Raw genomic sequence first — 26,601 nt, 5'->3', positions numbered from 1 at the left:
GGTTCATAAGTTAATTTTTAAGAAACAAAATTTTTATCATAAAAACAAAAAAATTCTTAGAATGATCAATATTAAAATAAATGAGGCCGTATACACCGAATAAAAGTTGAAAAAAAATGTATATTGCCGCCTCTTTGATCAGCTGGCTGTTTACAATTTTGCAGCCAAAGCAGGCTAAATGCTTGCCTGCAGAATGTTGTGTTTACTACAGTCTATCTAAAGTGAAACGGTGAACAGTTTTTATGCACAGAAACGAATTTTCATACAAAACATTTGTTGCTAGTTAACCAGTCATATGGTATGCATCTCAGTAGGCTACTGACAGTAGTGCAGTGCGGACTATTATTTCGTCTCTGTGTTGTGTTGTGTAATAATTTCTTATGGGTATAAAATAGAAATGGAACCAAAAATTGAAAAAAAAGTTATCCTTTGCACAAAATCATAAGCGTCATGCTGCGAAAGAAGCAGATATTAAGAAACAAACTGGGGCTCTTAATAAATTTGTTAAAATATTAAAATATTCTGATGCAGATTGTAACAAACTCGATACATCAGAAATCAGAGTTGAAGAACCGTGCACATCATCCAGTTTGCATGAAGGTACTATTGCAACTATTGAACAAGATAATTGAACATGATTTAAGTGAAAAATAGTTAGGATTTAGTCAACTACAACAAGATTTAGTTGTAGTTGACCACGAAACTAACACATTGTTAGTCTCTGTGAATTTAGAAGATCCAGGTGAACGGGGAAATATTGATGAAAAATTACGAGTTGTTTTAATTGTAATGGGGCCTGTTCAAAATAAAAATATAATATATCCCAGAGATACATATGGTCGTAAATTTGGCGACACGTATTATAATAGAAAAATGGAAAACGGGAGCTCGTGCCAAGAACATGGCTCATTTATTCTGAAACTTTAAATTCTGTTTTTTGCTTTTGTTGCAAACTTATTGCCCTACTGAATCACCCACTGAGTCTTGTAGAAGGTTATAATGATTGGAGAAATGTAAGTACAACTTTACATGGACATGAGACTAGTTTAACTTACATGAAAAATTTCTTAAAATGGAAGGAACGTGATAAAAATTTAAAAAAACAAAACTGCTATTGATTTCCAGACTCAAAGCATGTATGAAATGGAAAAGAAACATTGGACAAGTGTTTTAGAACGCTTGATTGAAATTATTTGTTGAAAGTTTATTTTTCACTTGGTTAGAGTATAATAAATTTAGTTTAATCCTTTATCCAAGTGTGAGCAAACAAAGTTTGCACCTGAAAGTATCTTCAGGACTGGGGTAAGGTGGTACAACACCAGGGCACTCCTTGCAAAGGTGGAGCAAGCTACCAACACGCCTATCTCAGTACCTCCCATAATGCAAAACACATCTCCTTGCGGATATGTCTAATGTTATGCATTAAGGGAAGGGCCACAACCTAGACTAGTTTCGACCTTTTCGACTCGTCAGTGGGCCTAGCTCCCACTGAAGAGACCTCAATAAAGGTCGAAACTAGTCTGGGTTGTGGCCCTTCCCTTAATGCATAACATTAGACATATCTGCAAGGAGATGTGTTTTGCATTATGGGAGGTACTGAGATAGGAGTTTTAGTAGCTTGCTCCACCTTTGCAAGGAGTGCCCTGGTGTTGTACCACTTTACCCCAGTCCTGAAGATACTTTCAGGCGCAAACTTTGTTTGCTCACACTTGGATAAAGGATTAAACTAAATTTATTATACTCTAACCAAGTGAAAAATAAACTTTCAACATCTTTCTCTAAATCCAGAGTAATTTATTAAAAAAGGGTGGCACACCATTTGGCAACTCCTATAGGTAGAGATGACCTGCTAATACTTCTGCCTGGTATCTCCACTTGGACCTGGCTCCCACTGAAGAGACCTCAATAAAGGTCGAAACTAGTCTGGGTTGTGGCCCTTCCCTTAATGCATAACATTAGACATATCCGCAAGGAGATGTGTTTTGCATTATGGGAGGTACTGAGATAGGCGTGTTGGTAGCTTGCTCCACCTTTGCAAGGAGTGCCCTGGTGTTGTACCACCTTACCCCAGTCCTGAAGATACTTTCAGGTGCAAACTTTGTTTGCTCACACTTGGATAAAGGATTAAACTAAATTTATTATGATTGAAATTATAAAATTCCTTGGTAGCCAAAATTTAGTTTTTTGCGGATCATCTGATAAATTATATGAAAGAAATAACGGCAATTTTTAAAAATTAGTTGAACTGTTTGGGAAGTTTGAGCGCATTATGGAAAATCATGTTGAAAGGGCCCTACAACAAAACAATAGAATACACTATTTGAGTAAAGACAGTCAAAATGAAATATTGGAAACTTTAAGTAACGCAATCAGGGATGCAATTTTATTATCAATTCGAAAATCTAAATATTATTCCATAATTTTAGACTGCACACCTGATGCAAGTAAAACAGAACAAATGACCATTATTATTCGCTTTGTTTCCTGTGACAATGGAATTGTCAAGATCAGGAAAACGTTTTAGGTTTTGCAGATATATCAGATTCCACAGGACGTGGTTTATGTGCAACAATAATGGAACAACTGGAAAAATGGAACATTCCCATTGAAAACATGCGAGGTCAAGGGTATGACAATGGGGCAAATATGGGCTCCAAAATTTGCTTTTGAACAAAAATCCTCTAGCGTTTTATGTGCTATGTGCTGCTCATACTCTAAATTTAATCATTAATGATGCAGCCAAAGTGAATGCAGATACAATTAGTTTCTTTGCAATTATTCAAGAAATATACAATCTCTTTTCATTCTCTTACAAACGTTGGGCAATCCTTTTAAAGTTCGTAAAAAAAATTAACATTGAAACAGCCATCCAAAATGCGATGGGAAAGTAAAATTAATGCAATCTTCCCTCTATAATATCAGTTAGGAGAAATTTATGATGCACTTTTTGAAATTTTAAATAATGAAAATTTTAATAAAGAAACTCAGCATGAAGCACAAACATTATGTGCTAAAATAAAGGACTACAAATTTATTTGCTCTCTTATAACTTGGTATGATTTACTTAACAGAATAAACCCTGTGAGTAAAATGCTTCAAGACAAAAATATGAACATTACACTTGCTTTAGTATCTATTGAAAACTTAAAAATATTCTTACAAGAGTATCGATCAGACACAAATTTTAAAGAAGTTCTAAAACCGGCAAAATAACTGAGTGAAGAGGTGGATGGAGAACAAGAATTTAAAACTGGTACGGAAGTTCGACGATGAAAGAAAACACGACAATTTGACTATGAGCATCATGACGAAATGCCACAATCGCCAGAAGATAAATTTAGAGTGAATGTGTTTTATACACTTCTAGATGTTGCAACGTTTTCGTTAATAGAATGTTTTGAACAACTAAAAGATATGATAATTTCAATTTCTTGTATAGATTACTACAAATTAATAACGAAGATTTACGAAAAATTTGTGATGATTTAGAGATTCTCTTGAAGGACTGCAACAATAAAAACGTAAATGCAATAGAACTATATGACGAGTTATGTGCTTTCCGGGATATTTTTCGGAAGGATAATTTAAATATTCAAAAGCCCTTTCGATATTCTTAATTTTATTGTGTTCAATAATTTATCTTTCCCTAACTTTTCAATTGCTTTAAGAATACTATTAACCTTAACTGTTAGTTTAGCGAGTGGTGAACGTTCCTTTTCCAAGTTGAAATTGATTAAAACCTACTTAAGAAGTATGTCACAAAATAGGCTTGTTACTTTGGCGTTAATAGCTATTGAAAATGATATATGTGCGGAATTAGACGTTAAGACCATTATTTCTAATTTTGTGAATATGAAATCAAAAGCCTTAAAATTTTAATAAAAAAAATTTCAAGTATATTTATGTAATTTAATTTATTTTCTGTTATTCTGTAAAGATGTGATATTTTGAATACTTATATTAAATGTTCTAATTATTTCTGAATTCTTTTCTTATTTTCTCATCTATCTTGAGTTTCTTTTATTTTTCTAAAAGATAGTTCCACTTATAAAATTATTACAAGTTACTAAGAATTTAGTAACTTGTAAAGTGCAAGAATTTTTTAAACTTTAGTTCAAATAAATTTTAACTTTAATTAAAATTCATTTTAATTTTGTTAGCGATTCGGGTCGGTGAGAAGGCTATAATCCCTGTATCATTATATTCAACGATTAAAGTGAAGTGGCTTTATCAAAATTTGCTTTAACTTTTGAGAATTTTTTGAATATACGGGTTTTTTTACAATTATCCTGCCTAGTCAACACTCCTGGTTCGTTACATTTAGCGAACCAACGTGTTGCTGTTCTGTCAAAATTTATTTAAGAAATTTCAAATAATTTAAATTTTTATTATCGTAAAAGAACCACACACTCCCGGATCGTTACAGGGGCGCTTAGATAGAAATTGCATGCGTGCGTCAAAGACCCTAGCGCCAGCTCTGTGAATGACTAAGGTGGTTTCTGATCTCTGGAATGTCAAATATGAGTAAACATTGAGAAGATGCAGTTTATAGAGTCTAGTGGATAGGAGGAAGAGGAGTGATGTGATAGAGACCTACAAGTTAGTAAGGGGTTGTTATAGAATCAATGTTGGAGAGGTTTTATAGAAAATGGTTGGAGATCAGGAGAGAACCAGAGGTTATCACTGGAAGCTGTATAAGGAAAGTGTGAGCAGGTGAGTGAGAAGTAGTTTTTTTGCATGCAGAGTTGTGAATAATTGGAATGCCTTCCCTGAGAGTGTGGTGTCTACAAAGAATTTGAGTGTGTTTAAGGCACTGAATGATGAGCTGTGTGTGTGTGTGTGTGTGTGTGTGTGTGTGTGTGTGTGTGTGTGTGTATGACAAAAGGACCTCCTAGATGAGTCTTTGATTTCATGGTAGTCTTTGGATAATAATAACAATAATAGTAATAATATAGATGATTAACAACATAGAGGGGATAATATACATCCTTGCACTAGATTTAATATCAAACCCTTTTCTTATATTTCCTTCAATTCTATCTGATGACTTCACTAAATATTGCTTCATATAATGTCCCATTAACGCCATATAACTGGAGCATTTTGAACAGCTTTCCTCTTGACACCTTGTTATATGCCTTTTCCAGATCTATGGAACTTAAATACAGATTTTGTCAGATACTCATTATTTCTCAATTATTTGTCTTAAAGTAAAAATCTGATTCCAGCATCCTCTGAATTCATCCTGATTCAAAACTGGATTCATTTCGGCCTGAATTCAGCTTGTTCTTCACAAAGCTTTCTTTCCACAATTTTTCTTAGCCATTTCTCAAGCATAAATTTTACCAGGAACATTCAGTAGGGATATAAAGAGATATATCCCTACTTAATGTTCCTCACATTTCCCTTTTTGGGTACTGTGAGAGCTCTACTCCAATCATCTGGAATTTGCCCAATCTGTCCTGGCCTTCTGAATAATGCAGTGTAGCTACTATAAAACTTTTATACCTTCATATTTGAACATTTCTGGTTGAATATCATCAACTCTAGCTGCCTTCTCACATTTTTGGTTTTTGATGGCTTTTTCTCTTTCAAGTATTTTCGACCACTGTGCTGTCACATCCTATTTCATTTAGCAATCAATCGAAGTAATTACTCCAAACACATTAAGGATATCTTTATCTCCAGTTTTCATGTCATCTTTATTTGGTCACTTCTGAATCCTTTGACAGTACTCTTTCCCGTATTTCTATGCTTTTGCAATAGCCTTCGGAATATTTTGTCACATAACTGATTTTTTTTTTCTATGTTCTTACCAAAGTCTTCTTATGACTTTTGTTTAGCAAGTTTTGCAGTGCTTCACTTTCTTACATTTTTCTCTATATTCTCAAAGAGCACAAGCTGACTTACTTGCCAGGAACATTTGTTACTCGTTCTTCTTTTCTTTAACGTCCTGAGTCCACCATGAAGTTCGATTTTTCTATCCTTGCTGGCAACCTCACCACATGCCTCTCTGGCTGAATCAGTAAATATTTTTTTCAGGGTTTGCCACTGAAACTAGAGTTTATTTCTTGTTTCAAACTGTTTCATTTTTTTCTTGAGTAATGTTTGTGTATTTAGTCCACAGCGATGCATTTATTTACAGATCTTCCTGTTTGTCCATAGTAAGACAAATTACAAAAACATGGCACTTCATATATGCCAGGTAGCATCAGTGGTGAGAGTTTGTCTTTTGGAGAAGGTAACAAATTGTGAATTTGGTTGATTGGTTTATAGGTAGAAGCAAGTTTGTATTTCTTCATAATTTTTGACAAATGTTTAGAGAGGCCTTTGATATATGATATAGGAGTCCTATGGGCTTTTTAGATACTGCCTTACTAAGTGTATATAATCCAATAACTCAGAAAATTATTAGTCACTCTCCAAAACATCAACCCAGACAGGAAGAATCCCAGAATCCCATTGGACTCCTATAAATAAACTGTAAATAAACACATCTCAGAACCTCAAGACTAAATCCATCTTATCAAACCTCACAAATCTGGTCTCGTGCAACATGGAGTTGAAAACACCAACCACAGGATTCAATGGCAACACACCAAGCTACTACATATAATCATATATAAGCATGAGCATATTTATAAAGAAAGTGCTGAAGCCTTATGACTCGGACCCAATCGTAACCGTAATGACTGTCTCACTATCCCAAAAGTCTGGGAAATTGTTATTCTCAACTGTATAAAATAAATTTGAGTTATATTTTAATTTATTTTAATTACAGCCCAATAGTTTTTAATCCTTAAACATATTTCTTTATACATAAAGGGTTCCAATGTGAACATGCATACTAATGTGTGTTTTTTTTTAAAGTAATTCCAATTGTTGTTTAATAACTGTGCTGACAATGTCTTAAGATACTTAAGATGAAATATTTACATATTATTAGAAAGTTATTTACTGTGGCATATGCATGAATTTATAGTTATGAATACTCCACAGTCTTCTCTATATAAGAAATTGTCAATAAGAAGTTAGTAGTGATGTAATCATTTCACTTAGTACTGTCACAATATCCTACAACCACTGCTCAGTTTAGTATATAAAGAAATTAATATCTTACCCTGATGATGATGTAAGTTTATAAAGATTTATTATCATTTTAATGTGGAAGAGAATTTTCATGCATTACAGGGATTAGAACAACCATCCATCTCTTGAAAGGTGAATATGAGTAAGGAGAATGAGGAGCAGGTTTTTTTGCTTTTAGACCAGTTGGTGAGTGGAGTGTATTGTCTGAGAGTGTGATTAATGCAGAAACAGTGAATGAAATTAATGCATGGTTTGATGAGATTTGTTGTAATAGCAAGCATTTCCTGCCATAATGACTTTCATTCCATGGAAGTCTGATGATAACAATAATGGTATACTTCACATCTCAGAAAAAAAAAAATGATATAATCTTCTACATTGTGTTCCTTTGTTTGAACACAATGATATATCTCACTCCTTCTCATTCCCAAAACAAGAAACTGAAGTGTGTTGAGAGAGAGAGAGAGCATTATTGAAAAACCCAAATGATGTTTGTATGATGAAGCTATGAAGTATTTAGTACAGTACTCCGTAATATCATTTATTACAATAATGATGCGTGTCTGGTTGGCCGAGTGGCTAGCATATCTGCTCAACAACTAGAAAGCTGCAGATTCAAATTCTAAGTTTGATCTCTAGAGCAGTTTTCAGATTATACAAAAAATAAATTTGAAAATATCAAAAAAAATATATAAAAATTAATAAAAATAGAACCCTTTATGGGTAGGAGTTCACATAAAAAAACTCCGTCGGTTACTGCAATCATGTTTGAAAATCATTTTGCTGAATGTACCGTTATATAGTACTATTCCAGGAGTCAGGTGATATGTTAAACCACAAGGATTGGTTGACTGATGTTTCTTTGGTGATTTGAAGATCAGGTAATTGAGCAATCTCTATATAATAATTAATAGAATAAATAAATTGAAATTCTAAGTAGTAGACCAATTTACTGTTTATAGTTAGGTTATGATAATATTTATAATTAGAATTTTTACATAGGTATAGATTAGGTTGTTTGTTAATTAAATTTTCTTTAAAGGATACTCCTTCCAGGAGGTGGAGCCGATTTAAACAGCTCAGAGTATGCAAAGGCAGGAAAAATCTTTTTTGACTTGTCTAAAGAGGTACTTTTCGTTATTAAATTCTTAGTTTGCTATTTTAATAGAAATGAGTATGCATTCCAATACTGACAATCATAATTAAATTTAACTTAATTATATTAAACAAAAATCTCACAAGAGTGTCATGAAGAAAGTCCAGCAAGCATACGTTTAATGTTTCATGATACTGAGTATATTTTGTTATTATTATTATTATTATTATTGTTTGAACCTGAATGAATTGTTTGAGGTAGCAAAAGAAAAGAGTGAGAGAGTTAGAATGATTAGTCTTTTGCCACGGTATGACAGTGAAATGTTTAAAAGGAAGGCTAAAATTGCAAATGACTTTATGCGTGGGTTATGTATGACGAGTGGTGTGGAATTTGTGGATGTGTGGAGTGAGTTTGATGGGCGAAAGGATCTATATAAGATGGATGGCTTGCATTTGAATGGTTACGGTGTAAGAAGACTTGAGAAAGTGTTGCTGAATGTAGTGGATGTGCAAATTCAGGGAAACTAGATTTGTTAAGGGGGGGGAGTAGAGATACAGTCCTTATGGAGGCAGTTGAATGTAAGAATGAATATAATATGCCAGAGCAAATAAGGACAACAAATCTGAGTGGGATAGTTAATATAAGGCATCAAGGTAGGGTTGGGGCTAATGGGGGTCTTAAATTCATGTACACTAATACTAGGAGTATTAGGAACAAGAAGGAAGAGTTTTTGGCCATGGTTGGCACTTCCAGACCACAGGTTATAGGTATTAGTGAAACATGGCTGACTGTAGATGATATAACTAGTGGGATTGAATGTGATGGGTATAGTGTGTTCAGGAATGACAGAGAGAATAAAATGGGGGGAGGAGTATTGTTGATGATAGCTGATGAGCTCCAGCCAAGGAGAATAGAAGTTGAATTGCAGGATAGAGAAAAGAGCACATTTGAGGCCATTTGGTGTGAGATTGTGGCTAGCAGAACTAAATATACAATTGGGTGCTGCTATAGACCAGGTGATGGAAAAGATGGTGGTGACAGTATGCACAAGCAAATAGAAGAAATGGGTGGAAGGAGGGTGATTATTATGGGAGATTTCAACTATGGTCGCATTGATTGGAGTGAGGAGAGGACACACGGGAGGAAGGAACTGGATTTTATGCGGTTATTAAGGGATAACTATCTGCGACAGCATGTAATGGAAAATACTAGGGGTCAGAGAGTGCTTGACCTAGTAATTACATCTGAGGATTTGGCTGTAACAAATATGACCACATTGCCACCAATCGGTGAGAGTGATCATAGGGTCTTAACTTGGGAGGTGGCTCAAGGTGTAGAATTTTCAATTAAGACAGGGTACATGTGGAATTATCGGGCTGGAAAGTATGACAAGCTTAGGAGTTTGATTGGTTCAGTGCCATGGCATGTACAACTGCAAGGACTAGAAGTTGATAGTGCATGGGAGGTAGTTAAGAAGTGCTGACTGTATACCTAGAGTCCGAATATTAAATCAAGTAGGGGTTAAATGGATGAATAACACCATTAAGCTTGAGTTGCAAAAAAAGAAACAACTATGGAGGGAATTTAAGGAGAAGGGTGACCGGCAGGCACATGAACGGTATAAAGCACAGGCCAGAAGGGTGACGAGTGTGGTAAGAAAAGCAAAAAAGGATTACGAAAGAACATTGGCCATGCAGGCTAAAGAGAATCCTAAACAGTTTTTTAGATATGTAGCAAGTAAAAGGAAAAATGTACATGGCAGATTGATTTTAAAGAATGCCGATGGTAGGGAGGTAACTGAATCAGTTGAGATAGTTGAGTTACTGAGTGAGCACTTTGCAAAAGTATATCATCCAGGTGGTGACATTGCAGAAACGAATAAACCAGTAGATTATACGGGAATTGTGGTTAATGAAGTGGAGGTGAGTAGTCTATTGCATAACCTCAATGTCAATACATCTGTGGGATTGGATGGTATACCAGCTCGTGTTGTACGAGAAGCAGCTAAAGAATTGTCAGTACCCTTGACCATTTTGTTTAATTTGAGTCTCGGGTCTGGGTTAGTCCCGAGCGGGTGGAAAGAGGGGAAAATAGTTCCACTGCATAAAGGTGGTTCCAAGACTGCTGTAGTAAATTACCGACCGATTAGCATATCAGGAATCATTGTCAAGGTCTTAGAGAAAATAGTCAAGAGGAAAATACAAGATTGGATAGAAGAAAATGGGATACTGTATCGGGGACAGCATGGTTTTGTGAAGGGTAGGTCATGCCTCAGTAACTTGCTCACGTATTATAACACAGTGACGGCTGAACTGGATAAGGGTAATGGGTTTACGGTGATTCTACTGGACCTTGCCAAGGCCTTTGACAGGATTCCACATGGAATTCTAATCAGTAAATTGCAGCATATGGGAATGGACATAGGGTTGGTGAGATGGATAGGAGGGTGGTTGACGGAGAGATATCAGAGAGTGGTTTACTCGGGAGTAGAGTCCACAAGACGGCCTGTGACTAGTGGTGTGCCACAAGGATCTGTTCTTGGACCACTGCTGTTTAATTTGTTCATAAATGATATAGGAAATGATCTGAGAGGAACAGTTCATTTGTTTGCGGATGATGCGAAGTTGGGTAGGGCAATAGTGAATGCAGATGACGTCAAAATTTTGCAGGATGATTTGGATAGATTGGAGGTCTGGGCTAAGGAGAATGGATGTCAGTTTAATGTGGCAAAATGTAAGGTTATGCATTTTGGGGTGAAAAGATTGGCGGCAGTTTACTGCATTGGTGGAACCGTGCTCCAGGAAATTGATGAGGCACGAGATTTAGGAGTGTTGGTAGATAAGGAATTGAAATTTAGGGGACACATTGCAAAAGTGACCAAAACAGCTCATCAAATCACTTGGTTGCTGAAGAATACGATGACAAGCAGAGACAAGCAGGTTATTGTTCCTCTGTATCGAGCCTTGATAAGACCCCATCTAGACTACTGTGCTCAGATTTGGTCACCTAGGTTTCTTCTTGATGGGGAGGAGGTGGAGAGGATCCAGAGGCAAGTGACCAAGATGATAGCAGGTCTGTGGAATGAACCGTATGAGAACAGGTTGAGGATTTGTGGGTTGCAAAAATTGGTTGATAGGCGGAGGAGGGGAGATATGATTGAGACATTCAAATTACTGAAGGGTTTCTATAAAATTAATTCAGAAGATATTTTTGAGAACAGGGCTGGTTTTGGGAGGACTAGGGGACATCCATGGAAACTGGGCAAAAGTGTAGTTAGTAAAGGTGTTAGAGCTGGGTTCTTTACTTTTAGAGTAGTGAATGAGTGGAATGCGCTCCCTGAGTCTGTGGTGGATGCTGTGACAGTGAATGAGTTTAAGGCGAGGTATGATAGGTACTGTATGAATGTCAAATAGTTGTGATGAATATGATTTGGGGCCTCCCTCGATGAGTCCAATGACTCCCTGGAGTTGCCCGTAATAATAGTAATAGTAATAATAATAGTAATTATGTGACACCTCCAGGGAGTCCAAAGACTCATCGAGGGAAAGCATGCCAAGAGCATCGAACGATTGATCCCGTCCAACTACTAACTGCGCTCAAACTTGCTTAATTTTTTTGTGTGAGCCATTAGTAGCAGAGGCTCTACCAATTGACCAACCTTTGCTGGCAAAAACTTGCACTGGCTGGGAACTATTGTTATATTATTGTTTTTTTTGTCATAGTTGAGACTTTGGTTGAAATTTAGAAGTTGTCAATTATAGTTTGTGTGTTTTTATATTTTGAAGCCTTGTATGCCTTGGGAAGTGTGGAAGACATGTGGAGAGAATGAAGGTATCTGTTTGTAGGAAATGTGATATATTCATGGATTGTGCAGTTTTATTAAAACAGAGAAAGGAATGAAGAACAAATAATGTTGAAATAGGGTAGAAGATAGTGAGGTGCAAGCATAATATTGTGAGGGCAAGAGACTGAGAGTATCAGTATAAAAGGGATCATAAGTGATAGAGCAAAAGTAAATGTGATTATCATTACAAAAAATAAAAACAAAACATGATCTGCTGGAATGCGAAAGAGGGCATGTGGTGTGAATAGGTTAAATGATTTGAAAATTGAGTTGATAAAGATGAGAAATAAATCAGCATGATATTGCCATTGATGCAGTCTATTCATGTCCCAAATCTTTCTCAGGACTCTCTTATCTGCAGTCTCTAGTCTCTTTGATCAAGTGTTTTACTTTTAACCCAGCTCTCAGATCAATCCATAAGTTAAAATTGGTTCGAACACTGTCTTGTGTACAGCTAATTTAGTTTTTGACTAATTTCTCTCTTATTCCTTATAAATTTATTCATTTGACTTCATACCATACCAGCTTTGTCGATTCTGTTGTCTATTTCCATATTTAATTTCCCATTTTCACTAAAAACTGTGCCTAAGTAGCTGAAATGTTTTACTTGTTCTGTAGATTCTCTCACAATGCAGTTGATATTTTCAATGTTTCTGCCTATTTTCATTGTCTTTGTCTTGTTATTTATTGCTGACCTTCATACCATATCTATTAACAACAGTTATTCAATTTAGTCAAGGAATCTTGCTGACTCGTACCCGATTTATTTATTATTATTATTATTATTATTACCCCAAGACCTCATGGAGTCAAAGACTCATCTGGGAGGTACTTTTATCACACACACATCTCATCACACCGTGTCTTAAACACAATCAAACTCTTTGCAGACACCACACTCTCAGGCAAGGCATTCCAATCATTCACAACTCTGCACAAAAAAAAACTACCTCTCACTCCCCTACTCACACCCTCTTTATAAATTTCCAGGAATGACCTCTGGTTCTCTGCTGATCTCCCACTATTCTCTGTAGAACTTATCCATCATTGATCCTATAACAACCCCTTACCAACTTGTAGGTCTCTATCATATCTCCCCTCTTCCTCCTGTCCACCAGACTCTGCAAATTACATCTTCTCAATCTTTCCTCATACACGATATTCCAGAAGTCAGAAACTACCTTAGTCAGTCGCCTTTGGACCCTTTCCAACATTTTTCATCCTTCTGAAAACCCGGTGACCAAATCTGGGCACAATAGTCCATGTATGGCCTAATCAAAGCCTTCTACAACGGAACAAGAATCTCCCTACATCTACACATCAGTGTCCTACACATCATTCCCAGAAGCCTTTATGTTGTTTTCACAATTTTGGCGATGTGTCCCCTAAATTTTAGATCCTTATCCACTATCCCCCCCCCAGATCTCTTATTTCCTCTACCTCTAACAATATATTTTCACCGAGCATAAATTCTGCATCCCATCTTTGTTTTCCAAACTTTAAAACCTTACATTTTGCAATATTGAACTCACATCCCCATTTCTGTGCCCATTCACTCAATTTATTCAAGTCTTCTTGTAAAGCCACAACATCTTCACTACTCTTTATGGTTCGTCCCAACTTTGCATCATCTGCAAACAACTGAATATCTCCATCCAAATCTTCACCAATATCATCAATATACAAGTTAAACAGTAATGGCCCTAAAACAGACCCCTGAGGCACTCCACTAGTCACTTTCCTTTTCCTGGATATCGCACCCCCATACACAACTTGTTGATACCTGTCAGATAGCCAGTCTCCAATCCAATGCACTAATCTAATATCCAACCCCCTCTGCTCTAGTTTGACTCTCAACTTATCATGAGGTACTCTATCAAAAGCCTTTGCGAAATCCAAGTATATTACTGTGTATCCTTCTCCTCTGTCCAAGGAAGCAGTCACTTTATGAGTAAGTAGATTACTAAAACATGACCTCCCTTTAGCAAATCCATGCTGTCCATCAAAGATAATACCATTGTTGTCAACCCAACTCTGGATCCTAGTTCTCATAAGCTTTTCCAACAACTTAACCACAACACATGACACACAGATAGGCCTATAGTTTGATGCTTGAGTTCGATCACCTCCTTTATGAAGTGGCACAATCTTGCCCTCCTTAGGAACCTGACCGAGTGCAAGACTCATATTAAAAAAATATGTCAAGGCAGGTGTCAACTCCCTGGCACATTCCTTCAGAATACCTGGTGATATATTATCAAGTCCCACAGCCTTATTTACATATAGTTTACTCAACTCTCCAAACACCTCTTGCTCACTTACAGTCAGTCTCTCCTCTCCATCATCAACTGCTCTCAATCTCTTATACCATTTTCTCCAGTCAATGTCATCCTTCCATAATCATTCTTACTTTTGCTAGCTACATATCGAAAGAACTCCCTAGGATTCTTTTTGGCTTTATAAGCTAACTGCTGTTCATACATCTCTTTAGCTGCTCTCACCAACCAAGTCTCCCTCCTTGCATGGTCTTTGTAGACCTCATTAAATTGGTTATTTCCACTTCTCTTATGCTGCCTCCACAATGCCCTTTTTCTCTGTATCACATGCGTAATCTCTTTATTCATCCATCTCACACCTACCTTATTTAATCTTCTCACCCTTAGAATATATTTAGACATTGCATCTACTAGATAGTTTTTGAAAATTCCCCAAGCTGCATTGATCTCTTTTCCAGCTAACTCCTCATTCCATGCTACACCCGCAAGCTGTCTGCTGAGCTCTTCATAATCACCCCCCCCCCCCTTGTAGTTTCACATATACTCTTTTCTCACAGGGGTCCTTGCACTGCTGGAAACCACCCAGGTAATCACCTCACGGTCACTCTCATCAATTGGTGGATGATTTGACACCTCATTTATAATTTCATCCTCTGATGAGATGACCAAATCCAAGAACCTTAATCCTTGTGTGCCCTCTGTTACATACTGTCTAAATGCAATGTCTAAATGATACAAAAACTCAAGAAACTCATTTTCTTTACTCCCAGTTGCTATCTCATCATTCCAGTTTATAATGCCATAATTAAAATCACCCATAATGATCAACCCTTTTCTTATTTGCTTGGCTAATTTCACTATACATTTCACTATCACCACCATCCACATTACCTGGTCTATAACAACATCCTACCAAGTATTTGATTCCATTCACCTCTATCTCACACCATACTGCCTGAAAACCACTGGCACTATTTCTGTCTTGCATCTCTACTTTGTATGGACATAACTCTTTCTCTATCATCAATAGCACTCCCCCTCCCTTTTTACCTCTTGTATCCTCACAAAACACATCATACCCTTCCATCTCTATTCCTGTCAGGTTGTCATCTACTTCCAACCATGTCTCACTTATTCCGACAATCTTTGGGTGAACAGATGCAATTAGTGCAACCATTTCATCTGCCTTGTTTCTTATACTTCTAGCATTTGTATACAAAGACAACAGCTCATTTCTGGATCTACAACTAGTTCCACTGATACCACTCACTCGATGTGATCTCTCCATGCTTGATTGGGGCCATTTCCCTTTCTGCTTCTTCATTTTAGAACCCTTTTTAATTCCATCTGTTTCCTCTTGATCCCTGGTCATCCCATTCCTTTCCTACCTACACATGCTCTCACCTCCTTTTGGAGCATCCACCTTTCTCACGCTGTGTACCCCTGTCCATCCCAAACCTCCCCGTTTCCCTGCTCCTCTTGCACCCATTCTCTCATTTTCTGTACTCATACCACTCACTTCCCCATTCATATCCACCTCTTCAATCTTTCCTGTCTTACTTTCTTCCACCTCACTCCCCTCTGGATCTGATTCATTCTCTCTATTCACTTCTCTACCTTCCAGCAGTACTCTCTCCAAGTGACTCACACCATAACCACTCAAATGCAGTCCATCGCTCCCATACAGCTCACTTTGTCCCTCAAACTCATTCCACACATTAACAAACTGTACTCCCATCTCCTCACACATTTCAGCCAGCATAATCCTTGCTCTCCACAGAAGTATATTATTATTACTATATAGCGATCTCCATGTAGTCAGAAGACTCATTGTGGGAGATCCATTTAACTTCACCTGCATAATGTAAATAGCTGAGATTAACATTTCCAATTTTGATATCAGGTTTAATACTACTTTCCTTCATCATGTAATCCATATAGATAATGAATAAGACAAGAAATAATGTACATTCTTGTCTGACACTAGATTTAACATTAAACCATCTTCTTGTACTTCCTTCAATTCTAACTGCTGACTTACAACTCAAATAAAGACTAAGTATTGCTTGATATAATACCCCATTCACATTATACAACTGTAGCATTTGAATTGCTTTTCTCTTGGCACATTGTCATATGCCTTTCTCAGATCTACGAAACTTAAATACAGATTTTTGTTATTTTCCCATGATTTCTCAGCTATTTATCATAAAGTGAAAATCTGATCCTCACAGCCTCTATTTATCTTGAATCCAGCTTCTTCTTCACCAAGTTTCCCTTCTACAATCCTTCTCAACTGTTTCTCAAGTGTACTTAATTTATATTGAGTCTTGAGTCTGGGTTAGTCCCGAGGAAAGAGGAGAAAATAGTTCCACTGCATAAAGGAGGTTCCAAGACTGCAGTTGAAAATTACTGACCGATCAGCATATCAGTAGTCGTTGTCAAGGTCTTGGAGAAAGTAGTCAAGAGGAAAATATAGGAATGGATAGATGAAAATGGGATACTATATGGGGGACAGCATGGATTTGTGCAGGGTAGATCATGCTTCAGTAACTTGCTCACATTTTATAACACAGTGACCCCTGAACTGGATAAGGGTAATGGGTTTAAAGTGATTCTGCTGGACCTGGCTAAGGCCTTTGACAGGATACCATACAGAATTCTAATCAGTAAACTGCAGCATATGTGGATGGATATGGGGTTGGTGAGATGGATAGGAGGGTGGTTAATGGAGAGATATCAGAGAGTAGTTTATTCAGGAGTAGAGTCCAGAAGACAGCCTGTGACTAGTGGTGTGCTGCAGTGTTCTGTTCTTGGACCACTGCTGTTTTATTTGTTCATTAACGATATAAGGAAGGATCTAAGAGGAACGGTTCATTTGTTCACTGATAATGCAAAGTTTGGTAGGGCAATAGTGAATGCAGAAGATCTCAAAATCTTGCAGGATGATTTGGATAGATTGGAGGTCTGGGCTAAGGAGAATGGATGTCAATTTAATGTGACAAAATGTAAGGTTATGCGTTTTGGGGTGAAAAGATTAGCAGCAGGATCCAGAGATGAGTGACTAAGATGATAGCAGGTCTATTGAATGAACCTTATGAGAACAGATTGAAGATTTGTGGGTTGCAGAAATTGGTTGATAGGCAGAAGAGGGGTGATATGATTGAGACATTCAAATTACTGAAGGGTTTCTATAGGATTAATTCAGAAGATATTTTTGAGAACAGGACTGGTGGTGGGAGGACTAGAGGCTATCCTTGGAAACTGGGCAAGAGTGTGTTAGCAAAGGTGTTAAGGTTTTTCACTTGGAGAGTGGTAAATGAGTGGAATAAGCTGCCAGAGTCTGTTGTGGGTGTCATGGCTGTGAATGAGTTCAAGGCGAAGTATGATAGATACTGTGTGAATGATAAATAGTTGTTCTTGACATGATGTTATTGCCTCCCTCGATGAGTCTAAGGACTCCTTGGAGTTACCTGTAATAATAATAATAATAATAATACTTGCGTAAATCTTACCAGGAACACTCAGTAGAGAAACACCTCTGTAATTCTCAAATTCAGTTTTATTTCCGTTTTTATATATGGGTACTTTGAGAGCTCTACTCCAATCATCCAGAATTCATCATTCTTCCCAGGCTTTCTTTACTATAGTGCAGCCACTGTAAGACATTTATACCTTCATACGTGAACATTTCTGGTTGAATATCATCTACTCCTGCTGCTTTTCCACATTTCAGGCTTTTGGTGGCTTTTTCTACCTCAAGTATGGATGTGTATTCCTGACTGTATGCCTGTTGAGTGTTTTTTACCACTGTGTCGAAATAATTACTCTATACTTCAACAACCTCCAGAATATCTTGCCACCTTTTTGATATTCATTTTTTATGTTCTTACCAAAGTCTTCCCATGACTTTTGTTTAGCTAGTTTTATGCAGTGTTTAGCTTTCTTACATTTGTCTCTGTATTCTCTAAGAGCACAAGCTGATTTATTTGCCAGGAACTTTCGATATGCTTTCTTGTTTTCCTTCACTGCCTCTTTAACTTCCTGTGTCCACCATGGAGTTCTGATTTTTCTATCCTTGCAGATAACATCACCACATGCCTCTCTGGTTGAATCAATCAATGTTTTCTTCAGGAAATTGCCACTGAATCTCCAAGGTTTGGTTCCTGTTCTCAAACTCTTTCATTTTTTCTTGAATAATGTTTGTATATTTTAGTCTACAGTTCACATCTCAAAGCTGCTCAACTTTTATTTGCTTTAAAACTTTCTTACATGTTCTTCTTTTCTATATCTGTGGGACTTGATAATATATCACCACGTATTCTGAAGGAATGTGCCAGGGAGTTGACACCTGCCTTGACATATTTTTTTAATATGAGTCTTGCACTTGGTCAAGTTCCTAAGGAGTGGAAGGAGGGCAAGATTGTGCCACTTCCTAAAGGAGGTGATCGAACTCAAGAATCAAACTATAGGCCTATCTGTGTGTCAGATGTTGTGGTAAGTTGTTGGAGAAGCTTGTGAGAACTAGGATCCAGAGTTGGGTTGACAACAATGGTATTATCTTTGATGGACAGGATGCATTTGCTAAAGGGAGGTCATGTTTTAGTAATCTACTTACTTAGTACAATAAAGTGACTGCTTCCTTGGACAGAGGAGAAGGATACACAGTAATATACTTGGATTTCGCAAAGGCTTTTGATAGAGTACCTCATGATAAGTTGAGAATCAAACTAGAGCAGATGGGATTGGATATTAGATTAGTTCATTCGATTGGAGACTGGCTATCTGATAGGCATCAACAAGTTGTGTATGGGGGTGCGATATCCAGGAATAGGAAAGTGACTAGTGGAGTGCCTCAGAGGTCTGTTTTAGGGCCATTACTGTTTAACTTGTATATTATGATATTGGCAAAGATTTGGATGGAGATATTCAGTTGTTTGCAGATGATCCAAAGTTGAGATGAACCATAAAGAGTAGTGAAGATGTTGTGGCCTTACAAGAAGACTTGAATAAATTAAGCGATTGGACACGGAAATGGGGATGTGAGTTCAATGTTGCAAAATGTAAGGTTTTAAAATTTGGAAAACAAAGATGGGATGCAGAATTTATGCTTGGTGAGAATATATTGTTGGAGGTAGAGGAAATAAGAGATCTATGGGTGATAGTGGATAAGGATCTAAAATTTAGGGGATACATCTCCAAAATTGTGAAGACAACACAAAGGCTTCTGGGAATGATGTGGAGGACACTCACATGTAGAAGTATGGAGATTCTTGTTCCGTTGTAGAAGGCTTTGATTAGGCCATACATGGACTATTGTGCCCAGATTTGGTCACCGGGTTTTCAGAAGAATGAAGAGATGTTGGAAAGGGTCCAAAGGCAACTGACTAAGGTAGTTTCTGACCTCTGGAATGTTGAGTATGAGGAAAGATTGAGAAGATATAATTTGCAGAGTATGGTAGACAGGAGGAAGAGGGGAGATATGATAGAGACCTACAAGTTGGTGAGGGGTTGTTATAGGATCAATGGTGGAGAAGTTCTGCAGAGAATAGTGGGAGATCAGGGGAGAACCAGAAGTCATCCCTGGAAACTGTATAAAGAGGGTGTGAGTAGAGGAGTGAGGGGAAGGTTTTTGTTGTGCAGAGTTGTGAATGATTGGAATGCCTTGCCTGAGAGTGTGGTGTCTGCAAGGAGTTTGAGTGTGTTTAAGATACAGTATGATGAGATGTGTGTGATAAAAGTACCTCCCAGATGAGTCTTTGACTCCATGAGCTCTTGGGGTAATAATAATTATAATAATAATAATAATATGAAATTCAGTTTTATTGGTCAAAACTAAATGGTGATCACTTCAAATTTCAAATCCTCTGTACACTCTAGTGTCCTGTACCAGTGAGAAAACATCACATATCACTATCAACGATAACATAGTCAATGAGGCTTTTCTTATTCCTTGCTCTTCTCTCCACATGAATTTGTGCACATTTTTACATGGAACATTGTGTTATTAATAATCAGTCCATGTCTTGAGCTGAGCAGAAATCCAATAGGTATTTGCAATTATTATTAGTTTTGCTGTTTTCTCCAAATTTTTCCAATATATTCTCTCAAATGTATCCTGTCAAATGCAAAGGCATTTGACAGGATACCACATGGAATTCTAATCCGTAAACTACAACATATGGGAATGGATATTGGATTGGTGAGATTGATAGGTGGGTGGTCGAGGGAGAGATATCAAAGAGTAGTTTATTCAGGAGTTGAGTCCAAAAGATGGCTTGTGACTAGTGGTGTGCCACAGGGTTCTGTTCTTGAACCACTGCTGTTTAATTTGTTCATTAACAATATAGGGAAGGATCTAAGAAGAACAGTTCATTTGTTCGCTGATGATGCAAAGTTGGGTAGGGCAATAGTGAATGCAGAAGATGTCAAAATCTTGCAGGACGACTTGGATAGATTGGAGTTCTGGGCTAAGGAGAATGGATGTCAATTTCATGTGACAAAATGTAAGGTTATGCATTTTGGGGTGAAAAGATTAGCAGCAGTATACCATATTGGTGGAACTGTACTCCAGGAGATTGACAAGGCCAGGGATTTGGGAGTGTTGGTGGATAGGGAGATGAAGTTTAGGGGGCACATTGCAAAAGTAGCTAAATCAGCTCATCAACTCACTTGGTTGTTGAAAAATACTTTGACGAGCAGAGACAAGCAAGTTATTGTTCCTCTGTATCGAGCATTGATAATATCCCCATTTAGACTATTGTGCCCAGATTTGGGCACCAGGGTTTCTTCTTAAAGGAGAGGAGGTGGAGAGGATTCAGAGGCGAGTGACTATGATGATAGCAGGTCTATGGAATGAACCATATGAGAACAGGTTGAAGATTTGTGATTTGCAGAAATTAGTTGATAGGCAGAAAAAGGGAGATATGATTGAGACATTCAAATTGCTAAAGGGTTTCTATAGGATTAACTCAGAGGATATTTTTGAGATTAGGAGTGGTGGTGGGAGAACTAAGGGGACATCTATGGAAGCTGGGAAAGAGTGTGGTTAGCAGGGATGTTAGAGCTGGGTTCTTTACTTTTAGAGTGGTAAATGAGTGGAATAAGCTGCCAGAGTCTGTTGTGGGTGCTAGGACGGTGAGTGAGTGAGTTCAAGGCAAGGTATGATACATACTGTGAGAATGTCGCATAGTTGTGAGGACATGATGTTTAGGGCCTCCCTCGATGAGTCTAAGGACTCCCTGGAGTTGCCCGTAATAATAATAATAATATTTCTGTATATTTCAGTCTTCTTTGGTCTCTGCGAAGGAGGGCTGTAACCCCTCCTTTTCATAATATTTATGGACTGGATTGATAGATACAGCTGAGGCAGTGAATGTGTCAGAATTGGAAGATGCAGCATTGGACGTCTACTTTTTGCAGATGACCTAGTTCTGCTTAGCTCTGCCACAGATGACCTCCAGCAGACCCTGGATAGGTTTGTAGCTGTTTGTGCTGAAGCCAGGATGTAGATCAGTGTTGCCAAATCGGAAAAATTTGTGGTCTCAAGACAACCATCCCAGTGCACTCTAAATGTGAGTGGAGTTCCACTGAGGCAATTGGAAAAATTTTAATACCTTGTGTCCATATTCACAAGTGATGGAAAGTGGGGCGTAGAGCTAGATACTTGAATTGGCTCAGTAAGTGCAATATTGCGGGAGCTTGGCTATTCGGTAGTATTGAAGCTGGAGTTAAGCCAGAAGGCAAAGCTGACTGTCTTAAATACAGTCTATATCCCCATCCTCCCCTATGGTCATGAGAACTAGGTAATGACCAAAAGAATGCGGACACAAATCCAAATGGCTGAAACGAGGTTCCTTCGAGGGGTTGCATGGCTGAGAAGACTCGATAGAGTCAGAAGCTCTGCAATTCAGGAAACCCTCGATACTCAACCGCTGCTTCTTTGTGTTAAGAGATCACAGTTACGATGGTACGGGCACCTGGTCAGAATGTCACAAGAAAGGCTCCCCCAGCAAGCCCTCTTTGCCATGCCAGAGAGGGTGGGAGGCCACATGGAAGGCCTAGGACTCACTGGATAGATCATATCCTAAACCTTGGGTGGACATGTCTGGGAGTCCCACCAGAACACCTGAGCTTGGTGGTGGAGGATTGACCATTGGAAGTCCCTCTTGCAGCTGCTGCCCCCACAACCCAATTAGGAATGGTGGGCCTTGAAGATGGATGGATGGATGGATATTTCTGTATGTTTGACAATCATTTCCTGCTCTGCTAATTAATTCTCCAACAAAGACCAACTTTTCCTTTTTCATTGTGTCAGTTGCTTTCTCTAAAACCTCAAAAAATTCTTACACTTCTACCTTAGTAGAACCTTCTTTTGGACTATAGGTACAAATAAGTCTAATTTGTTCACTTCCCCATTCTGAAATTTTTAACCCACATCACTCTACTTGATATTGCCTGCCATTCAGGGGTGCGTCGGCCATATGTGCAATGTGTGCGATGCACACAGGCACCAGGATAGTAAAGACGCCAAAGAGGAGGAAATACTTGAAAAAAACGTTTTTTTAAAGTGATTTTTTTATTGGAGGGGGGGATAGGGGCATTAACTAAAGTTTTACACACAGGCACTGGACACTACTGATGTGCTACTGGGTATAGGGGTGCCAACTAAAGTTTTGCACACAGGTGCCGGACACTACTGCCGTGCTACTGGGTATAGGGGCACTAACTAAAGTTTTGCACACAGGTGCTGGACACTACTGTCGCACCCCTGCTGCCATTCAAGAAGATTAGCCTCATATTTAGTGTTGAATACTATAGCTACTACCTTTCCTTGATTGTCATTGCCTGAATATAACATTTTGTATTTATTGCTCAGAAAGATCTCATGAGTTTTTGTCTTTTTTGTTTCAGTCACTATGACAGGTAACAGATTGATTTGGAGGGAAATTGTAGATAGTGATGATGTAAGTTTTTCATTTAGTACTATCATATCCTATACACCCCTTGAGGATACATGTCAGGAATTTGATGATGATGATGATGACAAATCAGCATAAGAGAATGCAATTAGAAGATTAGTAAACATGAATGGAGGGGTGTGAAAGAATCAAATGAAAAACAGCTGGGTGAAGAGGAACAAATGATTCGAGTGTTGCTGTGTCTGGACTACATTATTAAAAGTGTGGGGAATTAGAGGGCACACAAGAATCTGTATGTCGATGCTTAAGTGCTGGGAGGACATCATGTTGGAGGTTTAATGAAATATTTACAGCACCTAGGAAAGGATTAAAAACTAATTTTAATGCTTTCAATATTTCATCCCAATCACTGAGATATCTTCAGGGATTACAAATAACTCTTGTAACACACTCAAATACAAATGATTCAACACAATACTAAGTGAAACATGTGGGTGATTCTAAAGTCCTATCTAGGTGGTGCACCCTCTATTGGCATTTTTAGGTGGCCTAGGATGTAAAGTGAGACCTCCGATAATTAATGTTTCCCAAATTTTGAGAAGTTTTATGCAACTGTATTTATTTAAATTCAGTTGATTTCTGAGTGGCACCACAGATTTTAAAAACAGTCTTTTTTTTATGAATTTACTATGGTGGAGCATGGTGTTTTTTTCCAGAAGAAACTGTGGGTTGTATCCAAAACATGGTCTGCAAAGCCAGATTGACATCTGTTGCTTAGCACAAGAAATAGCCAATAACATCAGACTTGACGTTGCCAATATCCTCTCCCAGTTGTCATCTCCAAAAAGTAATTTATCTTCTGTCCAACTTGCTGCTCTCAGAAAGTTACAGAAAGAAAAAAGTATCATCATTACCAGAGTGGATAAGGGTAATGCCAAAGTCATCCTTAATGGAATATAATTGAAAAATGAACATTATTCTCTGAGGTCGTGCTACCTACATCCCACTAGAGCCATGATACCACAAAAATGTAAGTTAAAAAATTAAAAAAAAAACTTACATAAAAAAGTATCCTCCTGTCTGCTGGACATTATAAAAAATCTCAAACCTTTTGGTTCTTGTCCCCCCCCCCAATATATGGTTTACCTAAAATCCACAAATCTAATCCCCCCCCCCATAGATGTCACCGATGTACCATGCTACAGACTGTCAAAGCAGATGGCTAACTCTCTTATCCCCTTCATGAAAAACTCTACCCATTTTAAAACCTTGATTGAAAATCTAACTTTAAATAATACAGATATATATTCATAAGCTTTGACATCACCTCACTGTTTACCAATATTACCAATGAGCACCTTAACGCTCTTAAAAAACATTGTTCCTTTTGATATTATTATTATTATTACCCAAGACCCCATTGAGTCAAAGACTTATCTAGAAGGTCCTTTTGTCATACACACAGCTCATCATACCACGTCTTAAACACACTCAGATTCTCTGAAGACACTACACTCTCAGGCAAGGCATTCCAATCGTAACAGGAAAAGAGATGGAAGGGTACAGTATTTTTCATGACGATAGAAAGGGCAAGAAGGGTGGGGGAGTGCTGCTGATTATAGCAGAATTAAGTCCACATAAGGTAGACATGAGGGGGAAATATTGGCAATGGTTATGAGGTAGTGTGGTGTAATGTAGAGGTTGAGAGGAAGACATATTTAGTTGGATGTTGCTATAGGCCAGGGAATGTGGAGGGTGGTGATGAAGAAATGTATACAACTTGGATTAGTGAAAAAGGAAAAGTAATTATTATGGGTGATGTAATTATGGCAGTATAGATTGGAATGAAGAGATAGCATTTGGGAATAAGGAAAATGAATTTCTTGTGTTCTTGAGAGATAGCTATCTCAGGTATCACATAGAGGAAGGTATGCAAGAATCGAGAGTTCTAGATCTGATCATTTCATCAGAGGATGTAATTGTGAGAGGGGATTCACACTTTCTTCCAGTTAGTGAAAGTGGTCATGAAGTAATCGCCTGTGTTGTGGCTAGTCATATGCAGACTTTTGTGAGGAAAGGATATATGTGGAATTATAAGGCTGATGATTAAAACAAGCTTAGGAGATAGCTTGGACTATAACAGGAAACGAGGAGTTGATCAGTAAGGGAATAAATGCTACATGGGAACTGACAAAGAAATACATAACAGCATCAATGTGTGAATGTATTCTGAAGGCCAAAAGGCTGAATAAGGAAGATGTAAAATGGATGAATGTGGAACTTAAGCATGAAATCTGGTAAAAGAAAGTACTTCGGAGGAAGTACAAGATGAATAATGGTAATAATCAGTCACATGAAGAGTATAAAGAACAAGCCAGGAGAGTGACTCAGTTAGTAAGGCAAACAAAAGTAGAGTATGAGCAGAAATTAACAAATCAGGCTAAGAAAAACCCTAGAGAGTTTTTTAGATATGTGGCAAATAGAAGGAAGAATGATCATGGTAAGATGAAGTTAATGGATGAAAGTGGTATAATAATAACTATGGCAGAAGACATTGTTGAGGTATTCAGTGATCAGTTAGAAGGGTGTTTTATCCTGATCAGGGTGTAGAGGACATTGTAGGAGATGGCTTAATTGCAATAAGGAAATAAATGAACTTGATATCAATAACATGATAGGATTTGATGACATCTCACCATGCATCTTAAGGGAATGTTCCAGGGAATTGGCAGTAGCATTGGCATAATTGTTTAATAAGAGTCTTACAACAACAACACAGGTTCCAAGGGAGTGGAAAGAAGGTAAAATTCCACTGCATAAAGGTGGTGATAAGACTGTAGCTTTAGTTTCAAATTATAGCCTGGTCTGTATATCTGGAGTTGTGATGAAGAGATTGGTGAGAAGTAGGATACAGAAATGGGTTGATAACAGCAGTATTCTCTGTGGTTATCAGCATGGGTTTGTTAAGGGGAGATCATGTTTCACTAACTTATGTACTATAACAAGGTGACAAATATAGTATAATCTCTCTTAACTGGCAACAACGGGACTTCGCCGATTCTGGATATGAGATTTTGCTGGATAATTTAATATATATTTCAAGAACTTACCTGTTCATGTTTTGTGATGCCATCTGTAGAAATTGCAGCATACGAAGTTCGTTGGTCGTGTTTTTCGATCTGCTGGCCATAATTAAATAAATAACATTAAAAATCTTGCAGATTTTTTAAAATTTAAGACACATACACATAATTTTATATTTCACAAAATCAAATTTATACAACATTTAAAAATTACAGTACTTATTATCACATGAAAGTTGTTGTAAATTTCTTGTTGTATGTTTGCATCATGATTCTTTGTAGTTGACCACCT

General features: G+C 37.6%; 1 protein-coding gene across 1 annotated transcript in view; it reads left to right on the top strand.

Annotated features, from left to right (window-relative positions):
* Nucleotides 1–26,601, top strand: part of LOC150105222 (gamma-glutamyl hydrolase-like) — a 185,721-nt gene that overhangs the window by 73,566 nt on the left and 85,554 nt on the right. Inside the window, exon 4 of the mRNA XM_090395541.1 lies at nucleotides 8,132–8,216. Coding sequence (XP_090251667.1) covers nucleotides 8,132–8,216 — 85 coding nt within the window. The remainder of the gene's footprint in view (nucleotides 1–8,131; nucleotides 8,217–26,601) is intronic.

The sequence above is a fragment of the Typopeltis vanoorti genome, chromosome 7, assembly GCF_054136105.1.
Source record: "Typopeltis vanoorti isolate ZY-2024b chromosome 7, IOZ_Tvanoo_1.0, whole genome shotgun sequence".
Classification (NCBI taxonomy): Eukaryota; Metazoa; Arthropoda; class Arachnida; order Uropygi; family Thelyphonidae; genus Typopeltis; species Typopeltis vanoorti.
Note: the sequence above shows the minus strand (reverse complement) of the source record. Positions and strands in the feature narration are given on the sequence as shown.